Source organism: Hypomesus transpacificus, chromosome 8 (assembly GCF_021917145.1).
Source record: "Hypomesus transpacificus isolate Combined female chromosome 8, fHypTra1, whole genome shotgun sequence".
NCBI classification, from domain to species: Eukaryota; Metazoa; Chordata; class Actinopteri; order Osmeriformes; family Osmeridae; genus Hypomesus; species Hypomesus transpacificus.
In genome coordinates this window covers 2,267,745-2,295,272 of record NC_061067.1, presented here as the reverse complement: position 1 = coordinate 2,295,272, position 27,528 = coordinate 2,267,745, and the positions used below count along the sequence as shown (strand labels likewise).

General features: G+C 49.5%; 1 protein-coding gene across 1 annotated transcript; it reads right to left on the bottom strand.

The window, feature by feature from the left end:
• Positions 1 to 393: 393 nt before the first annotated feature.
• bmp6 (bone morphogenetic protein 6) lies at positions 394 to 26,842 on the bottom strand. The gene is made up of 7 exons (XM_047024446.1): positions 25,946 to 26,842; positions 11,834 to 12,026; positions 8,630 to 8,778; positions 8,316 to 8,510; positions 1,964 to 2,040; positions 1,613 to 1,723; positions 394 to 1,516 (listed from the first exon to the last, which is right to left on the bottom strand). The coding sequence occupies exons 1-7, from the start codon at positions 26,349 to 26,351 to the stop codon at positions 1,367 to 1,369; spliced, it is 1,281 nt and encodes a 426-aa protein (XP_046880402.1). The 5' UTR covers positions 26,352 to 26,842; the 3' UTR covers positions 394 to 1,366.
• Positions 26,843 to 27,528: the final 686 nt, after the last annotated feature.

Sequence of the window (27,528 nt, the reverse complement as noted above, 5' to 3'; positions counted from 1 at the left end):
TGGTTAGGCACAAAGGTATGTCATTCTGTTATACTAGCACAGTTGTATAAACTGTCAAATTCATGACAAGTCCTTGGAAAAATATAATTTGTATAGCAATTTATTTTACAGTACTACTCACAATGTAAAGCAACAAATACTTCAAATTCAACACAATTGGTAACTTCCAAAAGGTATAAGAGTGTGTTTGTCATCAATAATTGTGACTTTCTTTGTTGACCTTGTAATATTTCCGTGAAGTTGTGTACTGTAAAATAAAGTCCAGCCTGTGTTGTTCAAAGGCTCAGTTATAGGTTATTCATTCAGAAACAGATGAACAGAGGGTTTAACGTTTAGTTCATTTATGGTCACAAACAAGGACTGAATTCATAGATGAGCCTCGTTAGTTTGTCTTTTCAACCAAACTCGTAGCCCTTCTCTCCGTGGTGTTTAGAGAGATAGCCACGAGACCCCAACACAGAAATGGTTGTTTGCAGGAAGTAAAAGACATAAAAGTCCTTTCTATTGCTCTTTGAAGGAAAACATCAGTTCGACCACAACCTGCGACATGTTGAACCAGATTGGTGCATATGACCACAGTCTGGGCCCTACAAATATTGACACACTAGTGATATTTTGAGGAAACGAATCCTAGGATAGTATGTGGGCATACTGGTCCAGTCCATATGTATTTTTGGAAGGCAAACATCTAAGAGCTCCGGAGCAGAACTAATACACGAGTAGAGGAAACGAAGGGAGAATTTCCATGAGCAGCAATGTTTTCTGACACATTTTCATTTGAATTTAGTTCAAATCAGTTTTGTGTTACTCAGTATACACCGTAAATCTGTTGGAAGAGTAGTTACACTGTAGTCAGAGCAGAGAGCCATGGCTAACAGGAGGAGAGGAGGTGGAGGGGTGGAGGGAGGGAGGATGAGGGGTGGAGGGAGGGAGGATGAGGGGTGGAGGGAGGATGAGGGGTGGAGAGAGGATGAGGGGTGGAGGGGCAGCAGTCTGGATGATCACCAGCTTCCCTCAGCCTGAGGACAGGAGAGGGATGACAGTTCTCACACACACACACATACACACACGCACATACACACAGATACACACACGCACATACACGCAGATCCTAGATGTTGAGGCTCCAATGCAACAAACGGGCAGATGGTGGACAAAGTTTCAATCCACCGAACATTAGTCCAAGTTTAGTCTAACATCAGTCCAGCATCTGTTCTTCATTGTATAACTGGTCTACAGTCTGTTAAAGTTGGTCTAACTGCTCCAATCCTGATCTCCAGAATGTTAAAACTGGTCTAACTGCTCCAATCCTGATCTCCAGGGTGTGTTGGTACTGGTTTGACTGGTCCAGTGCTGGTCCCCAGGGTCAGTGACAGCCACAGGCTCGGACCACCATGTTCTTGTATTTCTTCAGGATGACGTTGGAGTTATCGTCGAAGTAGAGCACAGAGATGGCGTGCAGCTTGGTGGGAGCGCAACACGGCTTGGGGACGTTCTCTGGGTTCAAGAGATGGACCTTCAGAGGGGGAACATACCAGAACGTCAGCTTCAGAGGAGGGAAGGTTAGGGGTTGAGGGAACGTGTGTTTCCCTGGTTGCTGTTGGATACTGACCAGAGTCTGTACGATGGCATGGTTGGTGGCGTTCATGTGAGCGTTGAGGGGGAAGGAGCACTCCCCTTCACAGTAGTTTGCAGCGTAGCCCTCCGGAGCGATGATCCATTCCTGTCAAACACAGGGCCGTCGTTAGCACTCTCCTAACACTACCCTGGCTACAAGGGTCCCTAACCACGACTATGAGATCTGTATGTCTCAAAAGGGCTTTTGCGATCTTTGCAAAGTCTTCGTCGTTTTGGATATGGAGTGTGTGAAGAGTTGTGGCACTCCTGATCCCTGATGTTCTGCTCTACTTTCTAGATACACACGATCAGAATGTGGCTGTGGAGTGTGTCAGCTGGATCTCACCTGCCAGCCAAGCTCCCGGAAGCTGACATACAGGTCGTGTCTTCTGCAAGCTGTCTTCTGGTCACTGCTGTTGTAGTCTAGGAGACAACACAGAGGGTTAGTGTTCACAGTACATTGGATTGAATAACTCCATTTGAAAGCTGCCTGCCTGACCCCAGAGTTCAGGATATTGGGTTGAGCACAAGTGACAAGTGTGTAACGTCATCTGTGTCCGTTCCACCCTGTCCAATCACAGTGCAGCAAGTGTCCATGGCAGGTGGAGGTTAGACAGGAACAGAGGTCATCCCTGGCAGGTGGAGGTTAGACAGGAACAGAGGTCATCCCTGGCAGGTGGAGGTTAGACAGGAACAGAGGTCATCCCTGGCAGCCAGCTGCCTGAACTCCAGCCCGTCACTGGGACTTTCCACTCATCTGGATGTTTTTGTTATTTTCCCCTCAGCAGAGAGTGATGATATCAGAGCTGGTGGAATCACTTCCTGTATGTCGAGCACCCCGCCCAGAGAGGGTGTGGTGGCAGAGGGTGAACTGGGCCAGGCCACACTGGGGGGACAGACTTACAGGAGACCAACTCTCTGGCCCCTAGCCTCCTGGTCCCTAGCCTCCTAGCCTCCTGGTCCCTAGCCTCCTGGTCCCTAGCTTCCTGGTCCCTAGCCTCCTGGTCCCTAGCCTCCTGGTCCCTAGCCTCCTAGCCTCCTGGTCCCTAGCCTCCTGGTCCCTAGCTTCCTGGTCCCTAGCCTCCTGGTCCCTAGCCTCCTGGTCCCTAGCCTCCTAGCCTCCTGGTCCCTAGCCTCCTAGTCCCTAGCTTCCTGGTCCCTAGCTTCCTGGTCCCTAGCCTCCTGGTCCCTAGCCTCCTGGTCCCTAGCCTCCTGGTCCCTAGCTTCCTGGTTCCTAGCTTCCTGGTCCCTAGCCTCCTGGTCCCTAGCTCCGTGTCTACCTGATTTTCTGTGGCTTCAAAATGTGTTTATACGAATCCAGTTAGGTCAACCTTATTAAGACTATCTGGATTCATAGCTAATTACATTATGACGTCATTCAGTTGAATTCCTTGTCACACAGGCCCATTAACAGGACTGGCCAGGCCCATGTGACAGCCTCCTCTCCTGGACCTTCAGTGGGCCTGGATGTAGCGAAGTAAAAGAGCATCTGACTGCCACTCAAGAGGTCTTAGGGTTGAATCTTCTGCCCTACGTCACTTTGGCTAAAAGCATCCAGGAACCATGAGACCAGGAGAGAGCACACATGTGGTCGACCGCCTGGAAGACCAACTAGACACTTTCACCCTCAAAGGGAAATGGAGTCATGCAGTCACCTGACTCTGGGTTCAAATCTCAGGACAGGAAGTGGAAGGTGCAACTGGTCACCAGGAAGGTTGTGGGGTCGTCTGGTAACAGCCTCAGGGGTTTCCCCTGTTCACTTCCTGTCATCTGAGTTAGTGTGTGTGTGATGTGTGTGTGGCTGTGTGTGTGCATGTCTATGTGTGTTATGTTTTAGTTATGTGTGTGTGTGTCTTAGTTATGTCTGTGTGTGTGTTCCTATGCTGTGACTGTGTCTAAAACCATGGTTCCACTACCCCACTTTAAAACATGCTTTATGACAGCACACACAGAGAGAACTAATGTCCTCAAGTCTGTCTTATAGCTGTTATTATCTAGAGTCTGGGGACTCCTTAAGAGAAATAAAGCAGATATTCACTGTGGCGTTTCATTTGAGTGTAAAGGCCAGATATGTGTTGCCTGTAAACCACATGTTGCCTTCCTGTAGTCACTGCTGAGGAGCAGCCCTGACCAACAGCAGGAACACGGAACACGGAACGGGGACTCCCTGGAGCTGAACACCAGTTCAGGAGGGCCATTAAACAGCCTGACTAACACTGAGCCCAGCGGGAGAGAAATCCATAAACTACATTTATCACTTGTCGTTCTAAAATGTAGAACCCAGAGGGCCTTATTACAGACTGCTGGCTGGGGTGCTCTGGTGTTGGGGTTAGGGTGTGTTGTTATGCTGGGGTATTCATGGAGGTGTGTTGGGGTGGAGGTGTGTTGGGGTGGAGGGTGTTGGGGTGTTGGGGTGGAGGGGTGGAGGGTGTTGGGGTGGAGGTGTGTTTGTGTGTTGGGGTGGAGGGTGTTGGGGTGGAGGTGTGTTCTCAGGTAACCTCTACAGTAGCCTTTTAGACAAACCTGCTACAGTAGCAGGGTCCTAGGAAAGGACCGGGGGGGGGAATGAACACAAGGCCCTGGGGAGAGGAGGGGAGAAGAAGAGAAGAGACAGAGAACAGAGGAGAGCAGAAGAGAGCAGAGGAGAACAGAGGAGAGCAGAGAAGAGAGAGCTTTTCTAAATAACGCCGGTGAAGACATGAGAGACAGCTGCTGGTGTCTGTCCATGTTTCCTCCTCCCCCTCCTCCTCCTCCTCCTCCTCCCCTTCTTCACCCTCCTCCCCCTCTTGAACTGAAGTTTATCTTCCTTCCTGTCTTTCATCACAGAGGTTATTAAACCATGCACGGCGCTCTGCCATTTTCTAATTACCCCGCCTGTGAACAAAAGGAGGCCAGGGGTGAGGAGGGGTGAGGAGGGGTGAGGAGGGGTGAGGTGAGGGCAAGGAAGGGGAGGATTGGAGGAAGAAAGAGGAGGGAGGAAAGGGGGGAGGGAAGGGAGAGGAGGGGTGAGGAGGGAGAAAAGATGAGAGGAGAGGGGGTGAGGAGGGGTGAAGAGAGGTGAGGAGGGGTAAGATGAAAACACAGCTGGACAAGCAGCATGTTATAATAATCCTTTAAGCGATTCTGTTAGCATGGTCAGTGTTTCAGCAGCTAATGACTGGCTGGGTAATGACAGAGTGTGGGAGCAGCTCTGGGATGAAGATCTCGCCTGTAAGGTTGTTAAACGTCCCTCAGCACAGGGCTAAGCCCAGTATCCATTACCTCCCCGAACCCCTAAATTACCTCTAAAGGTGTCGTTGTGTGTTCCCCCCTCCCCACAGGCCCCGCCCCCTGTTGGAGTGGTGGCTTCATGCTGGGGTTCTGAGGCCATGTTGAAGCAGCACCACGCTGAAATGAGTTTCATTTGACTACAGAGGCCTCAGCCCTCCAGCTACACTCTCAAACCCCATCCATCCTCTCATTATCCAGCTATACTCTGATTATCCAGCTGTACTCTGATTATCCAGCTGTACTCTCATTATCCAGCTATACTCTCATTATCCAGCTGTACTCTCATTATCCAGCTATACTCTCACTATCCAGCTGTACTCTCATTATCCAGCTGTACTCTCATTATCCAGCTATACTCTCATTATCCAGCTGTACTCTCATTATCCAGCTATACTCTCATTATCCAGCTGTACCCTCATTATCCAGCTACACTCTCATTATCCAGGTATACTCTCATTATTCAGCTATACTCTCAGTATCCAGCTATACTCTCAGTATCCAGCTATACTCTCAGTATCCAGCTATACTCTCAGTATCCAGCTATACTCTCAGTATCCAGCTATTCTCTCAGTATCCAGCTATACTCTCAGTATCCAGCTATACTCTCAGTATCCATCTATACTCTCAGTATCCAGCTATACTCTCAGTATCCAGGTATACTCTCAGTATCCAGCTATACTCTCAGTATCCAGCTATACTCTCAGTATCCAGCTATACTCTCAGTATCCAGCTATACTCTCAGTATCCAGCTATACTCTCAGTATCCAGCTATACTCTCAGTATCCAGCTATACTCTCAGTATCCAGCTATACTCTCAGTATCCAGCTATACTCTCAGTATCCAGCTGTACTCTCAGTATCCAGCTATACTCTCAGTATCCAGCTATACTCTCAGTATCCAGCTGTACTCTCAGTATCCAGCTGTACTCTCAGTATCCAGCTGTACTCTCAGTATCCAGCTATACTCTCAGTATCCAGCTATACTCTCAGTATCCAGCTATACTCTCAGTATCCAGCTATACTCTCAGTATCCAGCTATACTCTCAGTATCCAGCTATACTCTCAGTATCCAGCTGTACTCTCAGTATCCAGCTATACTCTCAGTATCCAGCTATACTCTCAGTATCCAGCTATACTCTCAGTATCCAGCTGTACTCTCAGTATCCAGCTATACTCTCAGTATCCAGCTATACTCTCAGTATCCAGCTATACTCTCAGTATCCAGCTATACTCTCAGTATCCAGCTATACTCTCAGTATCCAGCTATACTCTCAGTATCCAGCTATACTCTCAGTATCCAGCTATACTCTCAGAACTTCCAGAGCCCAGCCAGCCTCAGTCTCCATGTCCTGGCTGTGGCCAGCCTCAGTGTTCTGTGACACAGTGTTCACTTTAACACTGTGTTCTGTGGTGTTGATAAACATTGTACATTGTGCAGACAGTCCCTTGGTGGTCCCAGCAGGGGCTGTCAAACACACACACTCAAACACACACACTCAAACACATGCACACAAACACACTCGCAAACACACTCACAATGGACTCACACACTCACACAATGTCAAACGAGAGGGCTTGTTTCCCTGAGCGGAGCAGATGAGCGATGTTATCCATCCAAGCTGGCACCCCCCCCCCCCCCCACACACACACACACACACCAGCACATCCCAGCCTGGTAGTGAGTGCTGCAGCATAGGGTCCCAGATGCCCTAGCGTAGACTGCCCCATCCTATCCCATCGTTCTGGATATGAGCAGAGCAGTCAGCTCTGCCACAGAGGGGGAAGGACACTGTCTCCTGTCCCTCATCTAAATATTTAGACTCCAGGAGGAGAAGAGTGGTGAGGAGAAGAGGGGTGAGGAGAAGAGGGGTGAGGAGAAGAGGGGTGAGGAGAGGAGGGGTGAGGAGAAGAGGGGTGAGGAGAGGAGGGGTGAGGAGAAGAGGGGTGAGGAGAGGAGGGGTGAGGAGAAGAGGGGTGAGGAGAAGAGGGGTGAGGAGAAGAGGGGTGAGGAGAAGAGGGGTGAGGAGAAGAGGGGTGAGGAGAAGAGGGGTGAGGAGAAGAGGGGTGAGGAGAGGAGGGGTGGATGTTTCGGGTTACATCAAGTCCAACCCTTGAGAACAGGTTTTGGAGTGTGTGTGTGTGCTGCATAGAGATCTAGGAGGCTAGGAGCTGGACGAGTCAGCATTGTTAGATAGGAGATCAATACTCAGACCGCCAAAACACTGTAGAACTAAACACTTCTGATCACCCATCTTCTGCTGTACTTCCTACATGCACGTCCTGTACTTCCTACATGCACTTCCTGTACTCCCTATATGCACTTCCTGTACTTCCTACATGCACGTCCTGTACTTCCTACATGCACTTCCTGTACTTCCTACATGCACTTCCTGTACTCCCTACATGCACTTCCTGTACTCCCTATATGCACTTCCTGTACTTCCTACATGCACTTCCTGTACTTCCTACATGCACTTCCTGTACTTCCTACATGCACTTCCTGTACTCCCTACATGCACTTCCTGTACTTCCTACATGCACTTCCTGTACTCCCTATATGCACTTCCTGTACTTCCTACATGCACTTCCTGTACACCGATCAGCATAAAAGCGTCTGCTGTATGAATAGAATGTAAAAGGTAAACAGCTTAAGCGGGATTGTAGCTAAACGGTTAAACTGTTGACCTCATCTCCGCCACCCTGCTTGATCTGTTTCAGCTAGCAAAGCCTCAGAATAACGTTTCAAACAGCATGTTAATCCCTGCTCTGGATGTGTGGAAACACAGACCAGCCCTCACATGGTGAACACTGTGGAGGAGGAGGTGAGAGGCTGATACTAGAAAGGTTACTCTGTAAAGATGAAGTCATTCATCTGGGGGGAAAAGTCTCTCTCAGTCACTCTCGTTCTGTCTCTGTCTTCCTCTCTCTCTCTATTACTCTCTCTGTTTTTCCTCTCTGTCTCTCTCTCTCCTACTCTCTTTGTCTCTCTGTCTTCCTGTCTGTCTGTCTCTCTCTGTCTTACTCTCTCAGTCACTCTCGTTCTCTCTCTTACTCTCTCTGTCTTCCTCTCTCTCTCTCTCTGTTACTCTCTCTGTCTTCCTCTCTCTCTCTTACTCTCTCTGTCTTTCTCTCTCTCTCTCTGTCTTCCTCTCTCTCTCTCTCTTACTCTCTCTGTCTTACTCTCTCTCTCTCTCTCTTACTCTCTCTGTCTTACTCTCTCTCTCTCTCTTACTCTCTCTGTCTTCCTCTCTCAGAGGAAGTGTTTCTGACGTACACCTGGCCAGGGAAGGCTGTGGTTTTGTGGTTGACTGGTTTATGGTCTGATTGTGATTACGGCCTGGTTGTGGTTGGTCATGGTTGTGGTCAGGTAGCAGTGTGGTTGAAGTATCAGTGTGGTTGAGGTTGTGGTTGTGGTTGTGGTTGGCTGACCTGCAGGCCCGGGTCCGCGGGGGCCCTCTTGGGGTTGGGTGGAGCGGTTGCGGTTCTGCTGCCTGCGGCGGGTGGCGGCGCGGGGGCTCCGGACATGGACTTCACTGACCTTAAAGAAAGCGACCATGAAGGGCTGCTTCTCCAGCGCGCCGCCATGCCCCACTAGCCCCGCCTCCTTCAGACTGATGCTCCGCCCTGAAACACACCCCAACAGCACGAAGTGTGAGTAACTATCCCTCCAATCAGCTATTAGTCTAACACTTCCACACCCGGAAGCTGGTTAGTCACAGCGTTCAGGGAGAACAGTCTCTCACCAGTGCTGGTCTCCATGCTGATCTGCAGGCCCAGGTTGTCGGTGGGGCTCATCACCCACAGGTTGCTGGAGGCTGTGATGTCAAACTCCAGCCAGCCCTCCTCTGCCGGCCACAGACGCCTCGACTCCAGCAGGAACAGCTCTGTCTCCCTGGGTGCAGAGGACACAGGAAGCACCGATGACTTCTGGGTAAATAAACTGCTATGACTGTGTAAATGTGAGGTGGAGACTTTGAGAGTGAGACAGTAAAGGCAGGAGGGAGGGAGGGAGGGAACTGGGCTGCATTTGAAGGCCTTAGCTTTGTGGTACACACTGTGTCTGGTAAGCCACCTGCACTTTCACATTAAATTTGATTCAGTTAGCAGATGCCTTAATCCAAAGCAATATACAGTACAGATAGCATGTAGAAAGAATCAAGGATCAGAAGTGCTTCGTTTTAACAGTAGTTCAGTGGTCAGAATCAAGGAACAGTCTGTATTTACCAGGCACAGTGCAAAGTACTTCAACTTTCAACTTTATTCGTCCCCGGAGGACCATTGGTTTTGCAGCAGGACATAGATACAAAACAGACATATATAACAGTAGACATATATAGTAGACACGTCTCCGCTACCAGGCACGGTGCAACAATAATAATACCTCAACTATAATATTGCTTAGTACAGTGCAACGAGAGAGGGGGGGGAGAGAGAGGGGAAAGGAAGGAGAGTGAAAGAGGAGAGATAGGACAGAGAGACAGAGACAGGGAGCTACAGAAAGCCTGCGCTCTCTGTCCCTATTACAGTAATCCCACAGCTCAGGTCCCATGGCCCCTCCCCATCATCCCACATCAAAGCCCTCAGTCACCCAGGTGTTCTGGGAATGCCCCTGCAGTCATGCACGGGCAGACCCTCTTTACTGCTCGTTAAGCACAGGGCTTCTGGAGGATTCCATGGGAGCCTGTTCCCGGTCGCCCCCCTACCGGTAACTTCACACGTCAGACACAGCAGGAGCCGGTGTACCGGGAGCTGGTCGCTCGGGATCCGAGCGGGTGTGCAAGCGCTGGGAGGAACAGCCCAGTAAAACCACACAGCCTCTTACTGACTGCTTCAACGGACTGGAATAATAAGGTCAAATGTCAAACCTTTATTATTTCTGTTCAGTCGTAATAAATCTGCTTTATGGTCCATGTTGTCGAATGCTAATACACCGTGTCATGTTCAAGTCAGTTTTAACAGGCATCCATCTCTTCACCGTCAAGACCTCCAAACCTGACAGTCACAACAGGACAGTGTGCTGTATGCCACTAGAGGAGGAAGGTCAGTAAAAAGCACATTCAGCCATCAGGACTTTTCACGCACACATTTTCTGCATTGTGATCTCACATTCCTCGGCTGGTGTTGGCGAAACCACGCCAATCAAATTAGAAGTACAAAAGGCGAGAAGTTAATTAAGAAGCCTATCATTATGTCTGCAGCTAGCAGGCAAACCCGTAACCGTGGGAAACGATCCCTGGATGTGGTGAAGGCTTGACTACCCAGCAGACATGACCTGGGGCAACAGCAGACATGACCTGGGACAACAACCAAAGACTTTCAAAATAAAAAACTTTATGGTTTGATTTTTTACATGAGTTTCATTCTGCAACTTTAATAGAAACTTCAGAAGATGTTTTGACTGGTAGATTAAGCCTCTCTCCATACAGCCAGTATAAACAGCTTCAAAACACAACTTGGAAAAACGTGCAAACGAGTCCATACGTCCACAATCATGTGCTTCAAACCTGAATGCCTACAAGTGGTAGTTGCCAAGACAAAGAGATGCTCTGTCACAGCCAGCTGTAATTTTCTTCAAGGTAAAAATCTTGTCCTGCAATAATACTGAAACTGGATTTATATGGGCCCTTTCATCTCCGAATATCTTAGAGCTTCACCTGCACAAACCACCCGTTATGGAGGTAGAGGAATGTGACACACAGGCACCCCATGCTACAAGGTGAAGTACCAAGACAGACGAATCAGTCTACATTTCCTGACATGCATAATTCACAAGCATGTTTTGTGAGCATGTATTGTATGAATGATGATAATACTGTAGATATGTCTAGAGCTCTAACCGCTAAGCTAAACCCCCCTGTACAGTACATCCTCAATATCAAGGGAGAATAAAAAAACAACAACTAAAAACTATGAAAACATACAGCTCTCTTTGTATGCTTAACTTCTCTCCTCTGTGGAATTTTGGACGTTCATACCCACATCCCTATATCTTAACTCTAAATTAAAAAGAGATCACAAAAAAAGACACCTCTCATTTGTCAGTGTTACACACAGACCCTGGGGCTGTTCCGTCAGAGAGAGGCTGTTCCATCAGACAGAGGCTGTTCCGTCAGAGAGAGGCTGTTCCATCAGAGAGAGGCTGTTCCGTCAGAGGGAGGCTGTTCCATCAGAGGGAGGCTGTTCCATCAGAGAGAGGCTGTTCCATCAGAGAGAGGCTGTTCCATCAGAGGGAGGATGTGTTCATCTCAAAGCCACAATGTAAATGTTTGGTGCGTGTGCAAGCCCAGATGTAACTCAGGCTGTTTTGGGACTCTGTAGTGGGGTTATTTAGACCTTGTGGTCTTGCCTCTCGACATAAACCACATGGCAGGAAACCATGATGGAAGCCAGTTTCCCGCTGAGAGCACAGAGCTAGCTCCATGCTCATAAACACTCTATCAATCCTGGCCTTCGGATGCTAGGCTAGGCTAACGTTTAGCATGGATGCACTACATCCTCTGGACTAAAACTGTTTTGCTATCGACTTGTGAAGACTCTTATGGTCCGTGATGTTGAAGACTTCCAAGCTTTCTCGTAGCTTCATTAACCAAACACTAATCACATAATCCCTCCATACTCAGACCTGTCCCTACAGAGTCCTTCTAGGTGGGGCTGCCTGGTAAACACAGACCATTCCTTGATTCTGACAACCGAAATACTGTTAGAACTGTTCACTTCTGATTCTTGATCTTTTACTGCACTTTTCTATATGCACTGTGTACGTTGCTTTGGATAAAAGCTAAAGAGAGTGTGTGTAAGTGTGTTGCCCATAGTGCTAAAGAGTGTGTGTGTGTAGCTAAAGGGAGTGTGTAGCTAGAAAGAGTGTGTAGCTAGAGAGAGTGTGTGTGTGTAGCTAGAGAGAGTGTGTGTGTGTAGCTAGAGAGAGTGCGTGTGTGTTAGTGTGTTACCTGTTGGGTAGCTCCATCATCACCTGGAACACGCTCAGGTACAGCGTTTCGTTCCGGAAGGCTCGGCTCACGCACTCCTTGTAGAGACGGAACTCTGACGCTGTGACAACCTCCCCCTCAGGGATCTGGGACAGGTTGAACTTGAAGTGCTTGTGATGTCGTCTCTGAGGAGAGAGCTCACTGTCGTGCTCCACTGTCAAACACACACACACAGGAATACACATGCACACATACAGAAACACAGGCACAGCAACAAACACAGAAACATATACACACATTCAGAAACACACACACATACACACACACACACAGAGGCACAAGGAGAGAGAGAAAAAGACAGAAGCAGGTTAAGCAGGAATTTTGAAGATGTCAATAACAGGGCAGGATATTGATGATAGAAGGGCAGCATGTTAGAGTGTTCTCAACATGGACCCACACAGCAACATCAGACAGGTTGGCACATTTCTCCTACTGGGAATACAGTTCCGGTTGTTTTCAGTGTGTGTGTATTCTCCCAGGCTGAGAGCAGAGCGGATATCTCCTCACAGACTCAGCAGCAGGGCTGAGCCCTAAAGGACTCTTAACGATCCTGTGTGATTGATACGTCTGGACTAATGGGGATGTGGGTTAGTGTTTCCTTAAATAAAACCCCTTGTTATTGTCTGCAGCGAAAGCCCATGATTTGGGGGTTGTAAACTCGCCTATGTGTTTCTCGACCACTTGAGAGGTTCAACAAATGAGAAAAACCAACAAGAGTTCCTCTGAAGATCTGTCCCACATCGCCCGGGGCAACGATGACTGCTGGGTTGGGTTCCCCGGGGAACTCCTGTCTCACTCTGGACTGAACTCCCACAACTGGGATGTCTCCCCAGAGCAGTACCACACAGTGAGAAAGTAGGGGGGAGAGAGAGGGAGAGAGACAGAGGGAGAGAGAGAGAGACAAAGGGAGAGAGAGAGAGCCAGAGAAAGCGAGAGGGAGAGAGAGGAGTATAAACATGAAGCACAGTATGCCTATCCTCAATCTTTCCTGTCACTAACCATGTTCTGCAAGCACCCCCATGATGAAACACACTCTCTCTCTCTCTCTCTCTCTCTCTCTCTGTCTCTCTCTCTCTGTCTCTCTGTCTCTCTGTCTCTCTGTCTCTCTGTCTCTCTCTCTCTCTCACACACACACACACACCAGCAGCAGCACGGTAGTTCCCAGGGCTCTAAGGGTTGTGGTTCCCTCTGTAAGTGCTGGAGCAGGCGGATAATACAGCCGGAGCAGTGGCTGATGGGATTTCCATGTTCCTGGGCTGACACCCAGGGAGGTCGTCCCTCCACCAGACGACTAAGGACTGCATGACCTAACCCCCAGAGGAGGGTGTGTGTCTGTGTGTGGGCATGTGTGTGTGTCTGTGTGTGGGCATGTGTGTGTGTCTGTGTGTGGGCATGTGTGTGTGTCTGTGTGTGGGCATGTGTGTGTGTCTGTGTGTGGGCATGAGCTGAGTTCCAGCAGGCTGGGATAGGCCTTGCGTCAGGGGGGGCAGAGCTGAGGTAAGCAGGGAAAGCAGCTCTACCTGACCACTGAGGATCCAGGAGGAGATACCTGGGCATCGCTGAGGACGAATCTGCCTCAAGTGTTTCTAAAGATGGGACAGCAGGAGTACATCTTTCCAGCTAACAGTATGTCATGGAAACAGCTGGAGGGGTGAATGAGGGTCGGGTCGGCACAGGCTGCTAACGAGGAAGATGGGCTGACCAGAACTGCTAGCACACACATTGGGCAACACCGTACAAACACACATTCTCACCACACTAACTGGGGCATACAAATGCCTCTTTACAACACACACACACACATGTACGCATGCACACACACACATAGATATCGATAGTAAAGGACAGGACAACAGGCAGACCTGGGTGAGCCCAGTGCAGAGTGGAATGGCTGATGTGGTTCAGCCAGGTGGGCGGTTTCCATCCTCACAGATAGATAGTTAAAAAGAAAGAGATGGAAAGGGATGATGGGGGGAACAGGGAGAGAGAGGGAGAGAGAGAGCAAGAGAGAGAGCGAGGGAGATAGAGAAAGACAGAGAGAGAGATATAGTGAAAGAGAGACAGAGAGAGAAACAGAGAGAGAGAGGAGGTGAGGATAAGGAGAGGAGGGGGAGTTTTGGATAGCTTTAATTGAAGCTGTTCTCTCGTTTCCACCTGCGCAACATCTGCCTCCAGTGTCCTGAATGCTATTGTCATTATCCCACACAGTACAGCCCCCCTCCCCCCTCCCTCCCCCCTCCCCCTTCGTCCCCCCTCCCCCTTCCTCCCCCCATGTGCACGATGAGGCAACATTCAAACTGTCAAACTTTGATTGAAGTCCTTCTGCTACCTGTTTGGGACAATGTTGTCTTAGTCTGTTGTACCACTCCAGGGCACAGGGAGGCGCTGTGACAGAGGGCCTGATATCAGCTGTGCTCCCTGAGCCCCAGAGAGCGGGCCCTTCTACCTGCTCCAGGGAGGGCTGTCAGCGGGACCTTCCTGAGGAACAGTCTGAAGAGGTGCTGAGACAGCCAGGTCAGCGGCTGCTCTGCCCAGGTCTCAGATGGATGTTTACGTTTAGTCATTCTTTACTCAGGTACTCTGATGGAGAAAAAGTCTGCTGCAATGTTGTTTGGATGTTACAGTTCTCTGATTAGTTGCAGACTGCAAATCTTCATTCCTCAAGAGGCTGTGGAAGACGGTTGGTCGCTAGGCCGATCAGCTTTGCAAAGGAAATCATTCTTCATGTTCATGTTCCAGGCCCAAGCAGTGAGCAACATACCAGAGACTTCATAGTCTGAAATATAAAACCACTTAGACCTCACTAAAATGCATTAAATAAAAGTTGCAACTACCCTCTACAGAACACTAGAGCGTCTATGAATAACCCCACAATAATCTTCTTTGTCATTAATCTGTCAGATTGGCTAATCATTCAGGAACTCTCCCAACCCACAAAATATTTTGATTTCATTGCCTCTCAAGAAATTGTCAGCGAATCTACTGGTTTAACCAGTAAAGACACAACAGTGGTTAAAGGCAGGACTATAATTCCTGTGTGTTTATGTCATTATACGGCAAATCTATCTGGTTCCTCTGGCGGAGGCCAGGGTGCTGGAGGGAGCATCTCCTAAACATCTCTGTGCTCTCTCTCTCCAGAACTGCTCCTCGGTTCGGTTAATTAAAGGTTTGTTCAACTCTGGTTTCTTGGGAAGCTCTGAGACGTCAGAGACAGGAACTGTGCTCTATGCTTTAGCTTTTCACAAGCCATGTCACAGAGGGCTTTACAGGCATTCAGACCAGCACCAATAACCAACCCGGGTCGGTTAGTTAGGTTCTGCAGAGAAGGGAGACTGCCGTTGGAATGATAGGGAGAAAACTGCATAGAGTAACAACGGCGGATATCGTTCATTAAGAAACATTTTTTAACTACAACGTAGTTAAGGCGGCAAGCATGTGTTGTCAAGGCGGCGTCTTGACTGCAAAGTGCTGCGGGAAACCCTGCAGAAAGCATTGTTGGCTTGGAATCTCATGACACACACACAGGGGCCGCTACGCTCAGCTACGCTCAGCTACCTCCAGGGGTGTGTTTTCATGTCTCGCTTGCCCAGGCAAGCCAGCCCTGGCCTCTCCCCTGACCCAGCCTCTGCTCACCAGGCACCACAGGCTCAGACAGCGGTCCCTGATGGTATCCAGGGTTTATGACTGGACACACACACACACTCATGTTGTCACACACCCATTCCAGCACACTAGTAGTGTGAGAATGGATGGTCAGGAACGGATTACCCCTTCATACTGGACACGTGGAGAGACCGTCACACTGGAGACATGAGAGACCAGAACACTGGGACATAAGAGAGAGACTTCCCCTCTACAGAGAAGGTCTCATGCCACTAGCAGCCCCAAGAGTCTCCCAGGCCTCACCTGTCGTATCTTCAGCCCCACAGCTTAGATAATGACATCACTCGCCAGTCACCATGGATTGGATCAATTAGGATCATATCATCCTGTCATTTTCTACTGTGATCATCTTCTAATCCTCTGTGACCAGGGGGGCTCGTCCAAACCCCTGACAGACTGATGTCTGCTCTCCCAAAGCCTCCTCCCCCTCCCCTCTCCTCTCCTCTCCCTCCTCTTTCCCTCCCCTTCCCCCTTTCCCTTCCCCTCCCCCTTCCTCTCCATCCAAACCAGGGCTACATTCCACCCCAGCACCGGGACAGAAGACACACAGTAATGTGGAGCCCCATCAGCTCCTGCCTCAGCTGAGCTGTCTAGAGGCTCCGGGGTCATTTGGGATAATTGCCCCTCAGCTCGGACTCTGTTAAAAGATTCCCAAGGTCTGGCCAGCGATAGCAGCAGGATCTCACCCAGCATACCTGTGTGTCATTGGGAGATTTCAGACCTTCTCTTTCCACAGAGCGATATGAACACTCTGGTGCCGAGTGGAATGTGCCAGTGTCTGCGGGGCATGTGGGGGGAGGTGAGGCATGTGGGGGGAGGTGGGGAGGTGCGCGTAGATGCAGTGTGTTACACCTGTGTGTGTGTGCAGTGCATGTTGGTGCCAGTGTGTGTGTGTAGGTGTACCTTGCGAGGGTGAATGTGTGTTTGTGTGTGTGTTTTAAGTACAGCGTCCAAACCAGTCCCTAACCCAAACCAGCCCAGAGAGACAGGCTCCTCGGTGTTGATATTCTGGTAACATTTCTCCCGGCAGGCCTTGTAAGAGCAGGCCAAGCCAACGAGCTGTCAACAAATACGGCAACATCTTTTTTCTAATCGAAAGGAAATTCCATTAAACAGGGAAATGTACTGGAAAATAAACAGTCACATTCTTATCCACTTTCTGACATATGGAGGCAGGAATAAAAACCTGGTTCTGCCAAGCAGCTGACTCAACAATCTGGCAAGTCCTCTCATCAAGCACGTCTACGGGGGTGTGCTGTCCTCTCATCAAGCACGTCTACGGGGGTGTGCTGTCCTCTCATCAAGCACGTCTACCGGGGTGTGCTGTCCTCTCATCAAGCAAGTCTACCGGGGTGTGCTGTCCTCTCACGTATCTAGGACCGGGGGAGGGGGCACTGGGTGGAACTCTGCTGCCTGTTTTCAGATTTCAGTAGATGTATAGATCTGTAGATGCATAGATCTGTAGAGCAGTAGTTTCCCCTGCTGTATAGATCTGTAGATGTATAGATCTGTAGAGCAGTAGATTCCCCTGCTGTATAGATCTGTAGAGCAGTAGATTCCCCTGCTGTATAGATCTGTAGAGCAGTAGATCTGTAGATTCCCCTGCTGTATAGATCTGTAGAGCAGTAGATCTGTAGATTCCCCTGCTGTATAGATCTGTAGAGCAGTAGATCTGTTGATTCCCCTGCTGTATAGTTCTGTAGAGCAGTAGATCTGTAGATTCCCCTGTTGTATAGATCTGTAGATGTATAGATCTGTAGAGCAGTAGATTCCCCTGCTGGGTACAGGAGCAACGGCTCCCACCTCCGCTGAGCTCGGCTCATATTAGAACAAAGTCAATAAACAGCAAACAGAGATGTAGTCCATGGTTTTGATATAGTCTCTCTTTGTTGTCTGGCCCAAACCCTCTCGCTTCTACGGCCTTCTTCTTCATGCTCGGCCAAGTCTGAGATTATTATTGTCAAGGTTTCCTTTTATTGGCCGGTCAGGCTTCGTGGAATGCCATTTGAGAGCAGGTCCCTGGAGTGTGCGTGTGTGTGTGTGTGTGTGAGAGAGTGTGAAAGAGAAACAGTATGTGTGTGTGTGTGTGTGTGTGTCAGAGAGAGAGAGTGAAAGAGAAAGACAGAGTGACAGAAAGCGTATGTGTGTCAGAGACAGACAGAGAGACAGGTAGACCAAAAGAGAGCGAGCGACAGACAGACAGACAGACAGAGAGACAGACAGACAGACAGACAGACAGACAGACAGACAGACAGACAGACAGACAGACAGACAGACAGACAGACAGACAGAGAGAGAGAGAGAGAGAGAGAGAGAGAGCAGGGTAGCAGAGCCAGCAGGGAGACCTGCTAGAGTGATCTGTGCTGCTGCAGCAGGTGTGTGTGCACAGGGCGGGGCGGGGCTTGCCCCGGCTCAGCAGATTTAAAGGAGGAAGCTGATGTCAGTGTGGAGAGATGGATTCCTCCTGAGGGATCCGATAAATAAGGAAAAAATATCTTTGAAAAAGGAAACGCAGCTGTTTCCAAAAGAGAAGTCAAAATATTGGTGGATGACATTCCACAGCAGCAAGCTAGAAGACTGCAAGGGTAGAAGTATCTCTCTTTCCCTCCCTCTCTCCCTCCCTCCGTCCGTCCGTCCTTCCCTCGGTCCGTCTCCCTCCCTCCCTCCCAGGGTCGGGTTGAGACTTGGTGCTATTCCCTTTGCCTCCCAGTCATGTTGACCACAGTGTGTTTCAGCGGCTCAGAGCCCACGATGATCTGCTGGGTCTTGGAGGGCCGGCCGGGTTCCCCACTGGGAGCAGCAGCCAGGTCAGACCAGGGGGAGGGACCAGGGAGGGGGGAACCAGGGAGGGGGGACCAGGGGGAGGGACCAGGGGGAGGGACCAGGGGGAGGGACCAGGGGGGGGGGACCAGGGGGAGGGACCAGGGGGGGGGGGGGGACCAGGGGGAGGAACCAGGGGGAGGGACCAGGGAGGGGGGACCAGGGGGCGGGACCAGGGAGGGGGGACCAGGGGGAGGGACCAGGGGGAGGGTTTTAGAGGAACCTGCTCTTGTACGTTCAGAGGGTCAACATGAGGTGGATGGCAGGCTTCAACATCCTATATCTCCTCCATCAGCTAGCCTAGACTCTTTTAAATAACATACGCACAACTACACAACACACAACCAGCACAAGCTGGTTGGGGGGGCCAGGGGGGCCAGGGGGCCGGGGAGGGTGACATAAACACAGACACACTGATTGACCTGAGGAATGGAATGTGTCAGTGGGAGTAATTGCGGTGATCTCAGTCCTGACTTCCCTCCTTCCCTGTTTCTCTCTCCAGTCTCACCACATCTCTATTCACACAGCTATCACTGTCACTCTCTTTCTATCTTCCTCCCATTCCACTCTTTCCATTTCTCCATCCTATTTTCTCTCACCCTCTTCCTCCCCCCTCTCTCTCTCTCCCCACCTCCATCCATAACCTCCCTGTGTTCCAGCTCATATCATGTTTGGAAAGTCACCATCCCCTCCCTCCCATTCCCCCTCCCCCTCCGCTCCCCCTCCCCCTCCCCCCCTCCCCATCCAGTCCTCCCTCTCCAGTCAGTCCCAGCCTCGTAAATTAGAGCGAGGCAGTTTGTTTGGGAGGTGGGCTGCCCGTCTGGAGGGGAGCGATCGGAACGCTGAGGCCCGCGGGCCTGATTCTCCTGGTTGTTGTTTCAGGCATGTCCTCTTTGGAGGTCGGACCATCCAGGGACACACAGGGTGAGGGGCCCTGGCCCTCAGCTCCTGCTTCCAGAAACATCTTCCACTACTAGAGAGGAACTGTTGACTCCAACACACACACAGTCCCAGCTCCCTCTGCTAACCTCCAGGCCCCCGTGACCTTCCACCTCTGCCTCCTGTCATCCTCCACTCTTCCTGTTCACGTCTTGATCTCCTGCTCTCGTCTGTGTCTGCTAAGGGAGAGATACATCTCTCTCTTCTCTCGGTGGCTCAGCAGAGGAATGCGACTGCATGGATGACGGTGGTGAAATCTACGTCTTTGTGCGTTCGTTAACGAGACTCGTTACTGTCCAGGACTTCTGTGATGTCGTCGTGTCGACTGAACCTGCAGGATGCAGAGTCAGGCCCTGTCCTGCTGTCTGCTCCAAAAGCAGAGCCACATTCTGGTGTTCATCTGAGACGCTCTGTACTTTAGAATAGGTGTGAGTGTGCATGTGCACATGTGTGTGACTGTGCGTTTCACAGGTTCACAGCTGCTTCACATCAACATATCAGTGCTGTGTTGATTCAGGGCCAACATCACCTATACTGCCCTGAGATCCATAACTCCACGGGGGGGAAGAGAGAGCAAAGCTGTCTCTCTCTCACACACACCTATACGCAGCCAGACAGTTTTCCTCAGGTTAATGATTAGGTGTGTGTGATACAGCATGGTAAATTTCCATATAAAAGAGACCAGACAGGTGATAGGTTTGTAGCTAGGCTAGCATACTAGACAGGCTAGCGTACAAGACAGGCTAGCGTACTAGACAGGCTAGCATACTAGACAGGCTAGCGTACTACACAGGCTAGCGTACTAGACAGGCTAGCGTACTAGACAGGCTACCGTACTAGACATACATACTTAGAGAAGACTAGTTTAGTCACCGCAACCACAGATGTATTTCTGTGGGTTTATATTGTCCATCATAGACCTTACCATCAACTGCTGTTAGAGATGGAAAGGCAAAGAGAGAGAGTAGAGGGAAAGAGAGAGAGAGGAGAGTGAGAAAGAGAGAGACAGAGAGAGACAGACGATGTTTCAGAGCGTCTCCTAATCAGATGTTCTGTCAAGGTTATCAACCCTCCTCGGCAGATTGTTAACTCCAGGAGTGTGCCATGTCTCACGTTCTTATCTCTCCACGTTCCCTGTCCCACGCCATCCCGCTGGGCTCTGGAATGCCAACAGCTCCTGAGGAGAGGGAGACGCTACTAAAACAGTCCTTGGCATTCTTAGTAGTTGAGATGTAATCTGGGCAGCCATCTTGTCAGTATGGTGAGTTATTCCGTGAGAGGGAGAGATATCATCGAGGGGAGAGGAGCTGGGTGTGACAGACTTCTTCAAGTGTAAACGGAATGCTCTCTTTAAACATCTTATCTCCTGGCCTTGGGGTCGTTTCATGTGTGCGTGTGTTTTAGTGAGTGGGCGTAAGCGTGTGTCTGATGTGTGTGTGTGTGTTTTAGTGAGTGGGCGTAAGCGTGTGTCTGATGTGTGTGTGTGTGTTTTAGTGAGTGGGCGTAAGCGTGTGTCTGATGTGTGTGTGTGTTGATCTATGAGTGATGATCTTCAAGGCTGTTTGGTTGGTAAGAGACACAACAGGATGCAAAGGATGAGAGAGGCCTGAAGTATGACCTTTGTAAAGAAAGGTTTCAACAAAAAGAAAAAGGATTTTAGTAGATAAAGACAAACCATGTAAAGTGGAAATGTTCCCTCAGTTTGTTTGTTCCCTTTGAAAGAGCTGAATTTGTGCCAAAGATGGGGGGGTGGGGGGTCTGAGGCAGAATATAGAGGCCCGGGGGGCAAATAGAACCCAAATATTATAAAGACGGATAAAGAGTTAGAGGCAGGATAGAGGCTGGGGGATAAAGGGCTAGAGGCAGGATAAAGGCTGGGGGTAAAGAGTTAGAGGCAGGATAGAGGCTGGGGGATAAAGGGCTAGAGGCAGGATAAAGGCTGGGGGTAAAGAGTTAAAGGCAGGATAGAGGCTGGGGGTAAAGAGTTAGAGGCAGAATAGAGGCTGGGGGGTAAAGGGCTAGAGGCAGAATAGAGGCTAGGGGATAAAGGGCTAGAGGCAGAATAGAGGTTGGGGGGTAAAGGGCTGGAGGCAGGATAGAGGCTGGGGGTAAAGGGCTTGAGACAGGATAGAGGCTGGGGGTAAAGAGTTAGAGGCAGGATAGAGGCTGGGGGATAAAGGGCTAGAGGCAGGATAAAGGCTGGGGGTAAAGAGTTAAAGGCAGGATAGAGGCTGGGGGTAAAGAGTTAGAGGCAGAATAGAGGCTGGGGGGTAAAGGGCTAGAGGCAGAATAGAGGCTAGGGGATAAAGGGCTAGAGGCAGAATAGAGGTTGGGGGGTAAAGGGCTAGAGGCAGGATAGAGGCTGGGGGTAAAGGGCTTGAGACAGGATAGAGGCTGGGGGGTAAAGGGCTAGAGGCAGGATAGAGGCTGGGGGATAAAGGGCTAGAGGCAGGATAAAGGCTGGGGGTAAAGAGTTAGAGGCAGGATAGAGGCTGGGGGATAAAGGGCTAGAGGCAGGATAAAGGCTGGGGGTAAAGAGTTAAAGGCAGGATAGAGGCTGGGGGTAAAGAGTTAGAGGCAGAATAGAGGCTGGGGGGTAAAGGGCTAGAGGCAGAATAGAGGCTAGGGGATAAAGGGCTAGAGGCAGAATAGAGGTTGGGGGGTAAAGGGCTAGAGGCAGGATAGAGGCTGGGGGTAAAGGGCTTGAGACAGGATAGAGGCTGGGGGGTAAAGGGCTAGAGGCAGGATAGAGGCTGGGGGATAAAGGGCTAGAGGCAGGATAGAGGCTGGGGGAAAAAGGGCTAGAGGCAGGATAAAGGCTGGGGGGTAAAGGGCTAGAGGCAGGATAGAGGCTAGGGGATAAAGGGCTAGAGGCAGGATAGAAGCCACGGTTCACATGGTTTAAACGTAGCAGGGAAAAGCCTCCCCATCAAACAGTTAAGTGTTTGAAGGCGTCCGCCTAATGACTTGATCAGGCCAGGGCTTTGGGACACGTCCTGGTGCAGACAGACAGCTTACTGCAGCTTTAACACTCAGAAACACTGCCAGGCATCAGAAGACAGGAATAACAGGCCTTTAACAAGCCCCAGAGTTCTTCATAAGCCCTGGATTGTCTGGACCTGGCTAATCTTGAGAAAACCCCGCTCCCTCTCTCTCCTAAAACCTCCATCTCCGAGGTCAGCTTTCAAGTGTGGGAGGTAGTCTGCTGGGGCACTAGAGGCTGCGAGGGTGGCTGTTGACTTAGCTAAGAGGGGCAATGACAGCTAGCTTTAGCAGTGCAATGGGGCGTGGAGAGTGGGGATGGAGGGATGAAGGTAGGTTTGTGAACGGAGGGAGGGGTCCTCCTTGTCTGTGGATCAGGGAGAGAGAGAGGCCTGAAGGTGGAGAGGGGACAGAGAGGCCTGGAGTCTTCAGGTGGAGAGGAGAGAGGGAGGCCTGAAGGTGGAGAGGAGAGAGGGAGGCCTGGAGTCTTCAGGTGGAGAGGAGAGAGGGAGGCCTGAAGGTGGAGAGGAGAGAGGGAGGCCTGAAGGTGGAGAGGAGAGAGGGAGGCCTGGAGTCTTCAGGTGGAGAGGAGAGAGGGAGGCCTGAAGGTGGAGAGGAGAGAGGGAGGCCTGGAGTCTTCAGGTGGAGAGGAGAGAGGGAGGCCTGAAGGTGGAGAGGGGAGAGGGAGGCCTGGAGTCTTCAGGTGGAGAGGAGAGAGGGAGGCCTGAAGGTGGAAAGGAGAGAGGGAGGCCTGAAGGTGGAGAGGAGAGAGGGAGGCCTGGAGTCTTCAGGTGGAGAGGAGAGAGGGAGGCCTGAAGGTGGAGAGGAGAGAGGGAGGCCTGAAGGTGGAGAGGAGAGAGGGAGGCCTGAAGGTGGAGAGGAGAGAGGGAGGCCTGAAGGTGGAGAGGAGAGAGGGAGGCCTGAAGGTGGAGAGGAGAGAGGGAGGCCTGAAGGTGGAGAGGAGAGAGGGAGGCCTGAAGGTGGAGAGGAGAGAGGGAGGCCTGAAGGTGGAGAGGAGAGAGAGAGGCCTGAAGGTGGAGAGGAGAGAGGGAGGCCTGAAGGTGGAGAGGAGAGAGGGAGGCCTGGAGTCTTCAGGTGGAGAGGAGAGAGGAAGGCCTGGAGTCTTCAGGTGGAGAGGAGAGAGGGAGGCCTGAAGGTGGAGAGGAGAGAGGGAGGCCTGAAGGTGGAGAGGAGAGAGGGAGGCCTGAAGGTGGAGAGGAGAGAGGGAGGCCTGAAGGTGGAGAGGAGAGAGGGAGGCCTGAAGGTGGAGAGGAGAGAGGGAGGCCTGAAGGTGGAGAGGAGAGAGGGAGGCCTGAAGGTGGAGAGGAGAGAGGGAGGCCTGGAGTCTTCAGGTGGAGAGGAGCTTGTTTCAAACAGGAGGTGAGTGTTAGAGTGTGAGTGTAGTGATTCTCACAGTGGCTGGCTGGAAGTTCCCCTTCCTGACAAGCTGGCAGGTAAACAAGGAGCTCAAACAGGGATGGGAGGCTGGGTAGCGTTGGGTGCCAAACCAACCTATCTGAGGCCTCTACACCTGCCTCACTGGGCTTCGCTGAACCATCAGAATAAAGCACTACTGACATGAAAATAATACCAGATTTTAGACTGGCAGCAAGCAGTCCAACGTAATCACATAATTCTGTGTGTTGTGTCTTTGTCAAGAAAAATAACAAAAACTCGATTGAAAATGACCAGTGCTCTGGAACTCCAGAGAAGGCAGCTGTGTTGAAAGAGCAAATGAGGACCAATTATAGGACAACGTTGCTTCAAGACAAGTGTGGCCTGTTACAGGTCACAATGTGACTCATACTGTAGCGTAGTGTCACAAACCACCACTGGAAACTAGGATATCCACAAGGTAAACACTCTATTCTAGGAACGAGGAAGGAACAAGGTGTTTCTGTTAACCTAAATTTAAGTTCTCTTTCCTTTTTCCTTATATATGAGTCAACGGATCTTTCTATTAATGAATTGTTGAGGAACCAACGGCCAGACCTAATGTTGAATCCCGAGCAGGAGAGGGTCTGGTTCACACCGGAGACGCTCTCTGTACGGAGACCTCTCCTTCCACCCCGCGGGAAAACTTCCGAAAACAAGGCTAAGTCACCACCAGGTCGCCATCGGCTGAGGGGCCATTATGGGATGTTGTAACCGACTATCTAGACTGGTGCATGACTGTTTAAAATATCATTGTAGTGATTGAGTTGGATAGGATGTCCAGAGACCACCCGAACGGTTTTCTGCCGAGCATAGTGTCCCCCAGTGGCACTGTCAGAAAACACTGAATAACAACAAAAAAACATGACTATGGAAAACAAATCTGATGACGGGGACATACAGTAGTCGCGCGATGTCTTATTTGCAAAGCAGATGGAGCGCCTTGGCCTGTTTTACATTAATTACTATCACATTCGAGAAAGGCCGTTTCCTCCAGACCACTCAGAACTCTGTGTACTATTGGGAGAGATGGCAATCTAATCCCTCGACGCTGGAGTTTGAGGGAATAGTCAAAAGATGTGCAGGGCGTGATTGGTGGAAGTAGATTCCCATATGTGCGAGGCGCTCAAAGGGTTTCAAAACCACACAGGGCGCTACGGAGCTCCCGGCGTAGTAAATAGAGACACCGTGGAGAACAAAACAGACCCTACCCGGCCTAAATAGTCAGCTTTCATCGCCACATGTTGCAATGTCACGATTAAATTCTCCAGAGGACAATAAATATGAAGGCGGAGAGTGTAGTTTGTGTAACTATCCGCAATAACGCAGCTCATCAATTGTGGAATTGTGTGGTTGTAGGCACGAGCTCAACAAGACTTTCTGGAAGTGTTGCAGTTTATTTTCCTCGTGGGATTCGGCCCTAAGCTTCAGTTCTCAGACTCCAAAAAATGGCCAAAGAATGACATTCATCTGGTTTAGCAGCGCTGACCCGCGAGTCTGGCAACACGTCTGTTTATCTTCACACAGTCTTGTTTAGAATTGCACTATAAACAGCAGCGCAGCTAATGGAAGGAGTGTCCGTGGGCTTACATGTTCAACCGTTATGATTAAAGTATATTTTTATCCCCGAGGGCTAATTAAGAAAAACTACCAAAGCAGCACAAACAATGTACCGAAGTTTACGCACAAAACTTCAACTTGTTACTCGGTGCCAAGAATAGACTTTTACCAGCGTCGTGGATGTTGATTCAAGTATCTACTTTGGTGAGAATGTGTTCAACTTTCCTCCCACGGACATAAATCACGGAACCAATTGCACAACATTCTCAGTCCACCACTGCTCGGCAAAATAAACGCGTCGAGCGGATACAAACACTAGTTAAGAGTATTGAAGTCTTATTTTAAACTGTTTTAAAACTATGTGTAGGCTAACCGTGACCGCACGGGTTAGTTAGCGGCTGATTCTGTAAAAGGAGAGCTAAGAAAAGTGTTGATCGGGGTTCTTAAAGCCATGCGTAAAAACATCGCTCCGGCTTCAACGGTGAACCCACCCAATACCAAACACCTGTTATTCTCACGTAGGAGACGTGTGCTTGGGGATAACCATCGCTTTAAGATCATCATTTTTACGCACTAATTTTAGTTTATTGATCCATATTTTCCATTCATCTTGAAACTCCTAACAAATTACATGAATAAAACGATTAATAACGAGAGAAAAGCTGCATTTCTTACCTAAATTAACAAAGCTCATCACCATATCTGCGTCGTTCAGAAAGCCGTTCTCTTGAAGCGATGCTAAAGGGGGAGCTTGGGTTGTGAACATGGACTGGTGTTGGTCCAACATACCGTCTACTTCGTTCTTCTCCTCGCTCGATATGATATTGTATAGATCCAGCATAAAGAGCGGAGCGGAGTTATATTTTCCGTGTGACAGATGCGGTCTTGGTCGGTGTGGAAGTCCAAGAATAGACAGAATTTCCTTCTGCATTTCTCTCTTTTCATGTGTCCGTAACCGCCGGTGAATGAAACTTTGGTGTACGTCGTTGCTCCCATCGAATAAATAATTGCTACCGGCAATAAGGAACATGCAGTAAGCGCTCCACCACAGCCCTGCGAAGGCGAACCGACAGCGTGTCATTGTGTGTCCAATTTGGAGTCCGACAGTTTCTGAGGTGAAGTTTTAAGTTCAAGCCAAATCTCAAATTCAGAATTTTCTTCAAATGCAATCTTCTGTCAGTGAAAGAAGCAGACACAGCTTCTTTTAAATACAATTAATTTTGATGAATCACGCCATAAGAAATAGGCATATTCCATAAAATGAATGGAAGATAGCTTTCCTGTCATATCTGGTTTTCAAACGTCTCCATCAATGCCTCCGGTCGGTTTTCTATTACAAACGGAACTCTGTAAAACTTCCTGAGTTCCAGTAAATCAGACCCAATCAAAAGTCAAAAGAAGAACAATTTCACTGAAAGAATCCATTTGACAAAAGTTTATAGGTTATATTTCACTCCAGAAATAAATCCTTGAAAAGTTCCGCAGATGACCAAAATCACATCAAGTTATTTTCCAACTCCGCCGGTTACACAGTCTACCAGCCTAGTGAGTCGTGAGTAACGGGGATTAGCAGGTAGTACTGCGCGTGTCGCTGGTGTTACCGCCCAGTTCCAGCACGCGGAGGTGGAGCTTTAAGGACATCATCTCAGTGCTTGTGTGTATAAATTCCTCTAAGTGTATTAGAGCAACACAGGCATTCCTACGCGTAATACACACTGTTTTTATGAATTTAAATTTCTGTGAACTGCCTTTTGAACAACTAAAACATCGTTATAAGTACGCATTTAAATATCATTAACGAACGGAAGTGCAGTCTATCGGAATTCATAACGCGATCCCGCCATATGGTTTTTAAACGTTTTTAAATCGTAGCCTACCTGAAAGCAGACTTGCCTTAGGAAATACGCTCGACGAGTTGCACATATATTAGCCAGCGCTTCTTGAGGGGTTACATCTTGCTTAGCCACGACCCCTGACGATGAAAAGGAAAATAACAAGACAAAACTTTGGCACATAGCTATGCCTATATATATATATATATATATATATATATACATATAAAAAATGCTCATCCCATCCTATACACAAACCAACCAACCACGTCTATAAAAAATGCTTTCATGTATGTCACCTGGCACTGTGCCAATTTATTCTATTTTAAGAATATTTCAAAGAAAACACTTTGATAAGACAAATGTAGCTGGGCAAGCCGTCTGGGCCACAACAAGACAAAGCTAAATCCCAGGTTGAAAAAGTAT

Excerpts from the sequence above, each read along its gene's own strand:
- bmp6 (XM_047024446.1), bottom strand. The coding sequence starts at position 26,351 with ATGACACGCTGTCGGTTCGCCTTCGCAGGGCTGTGGTGGAGCGCTTAC. Across the intron at positions 8,779-11,833 it reads ATGATGGAGCTACCCAACAG|GGAGACAGAGCTGTTCCTGC; the intron begins GTAACACACTAA and ends CTCTGCACCCAG. Across the intron at positions 1,724-1,963 it reads TCCGGGAGCTTGGCTGGCAG|GAATGGATCATCGCTCCGGA; the intron begins GTGAGATCCAGC and ends TGTGTTTGACAG.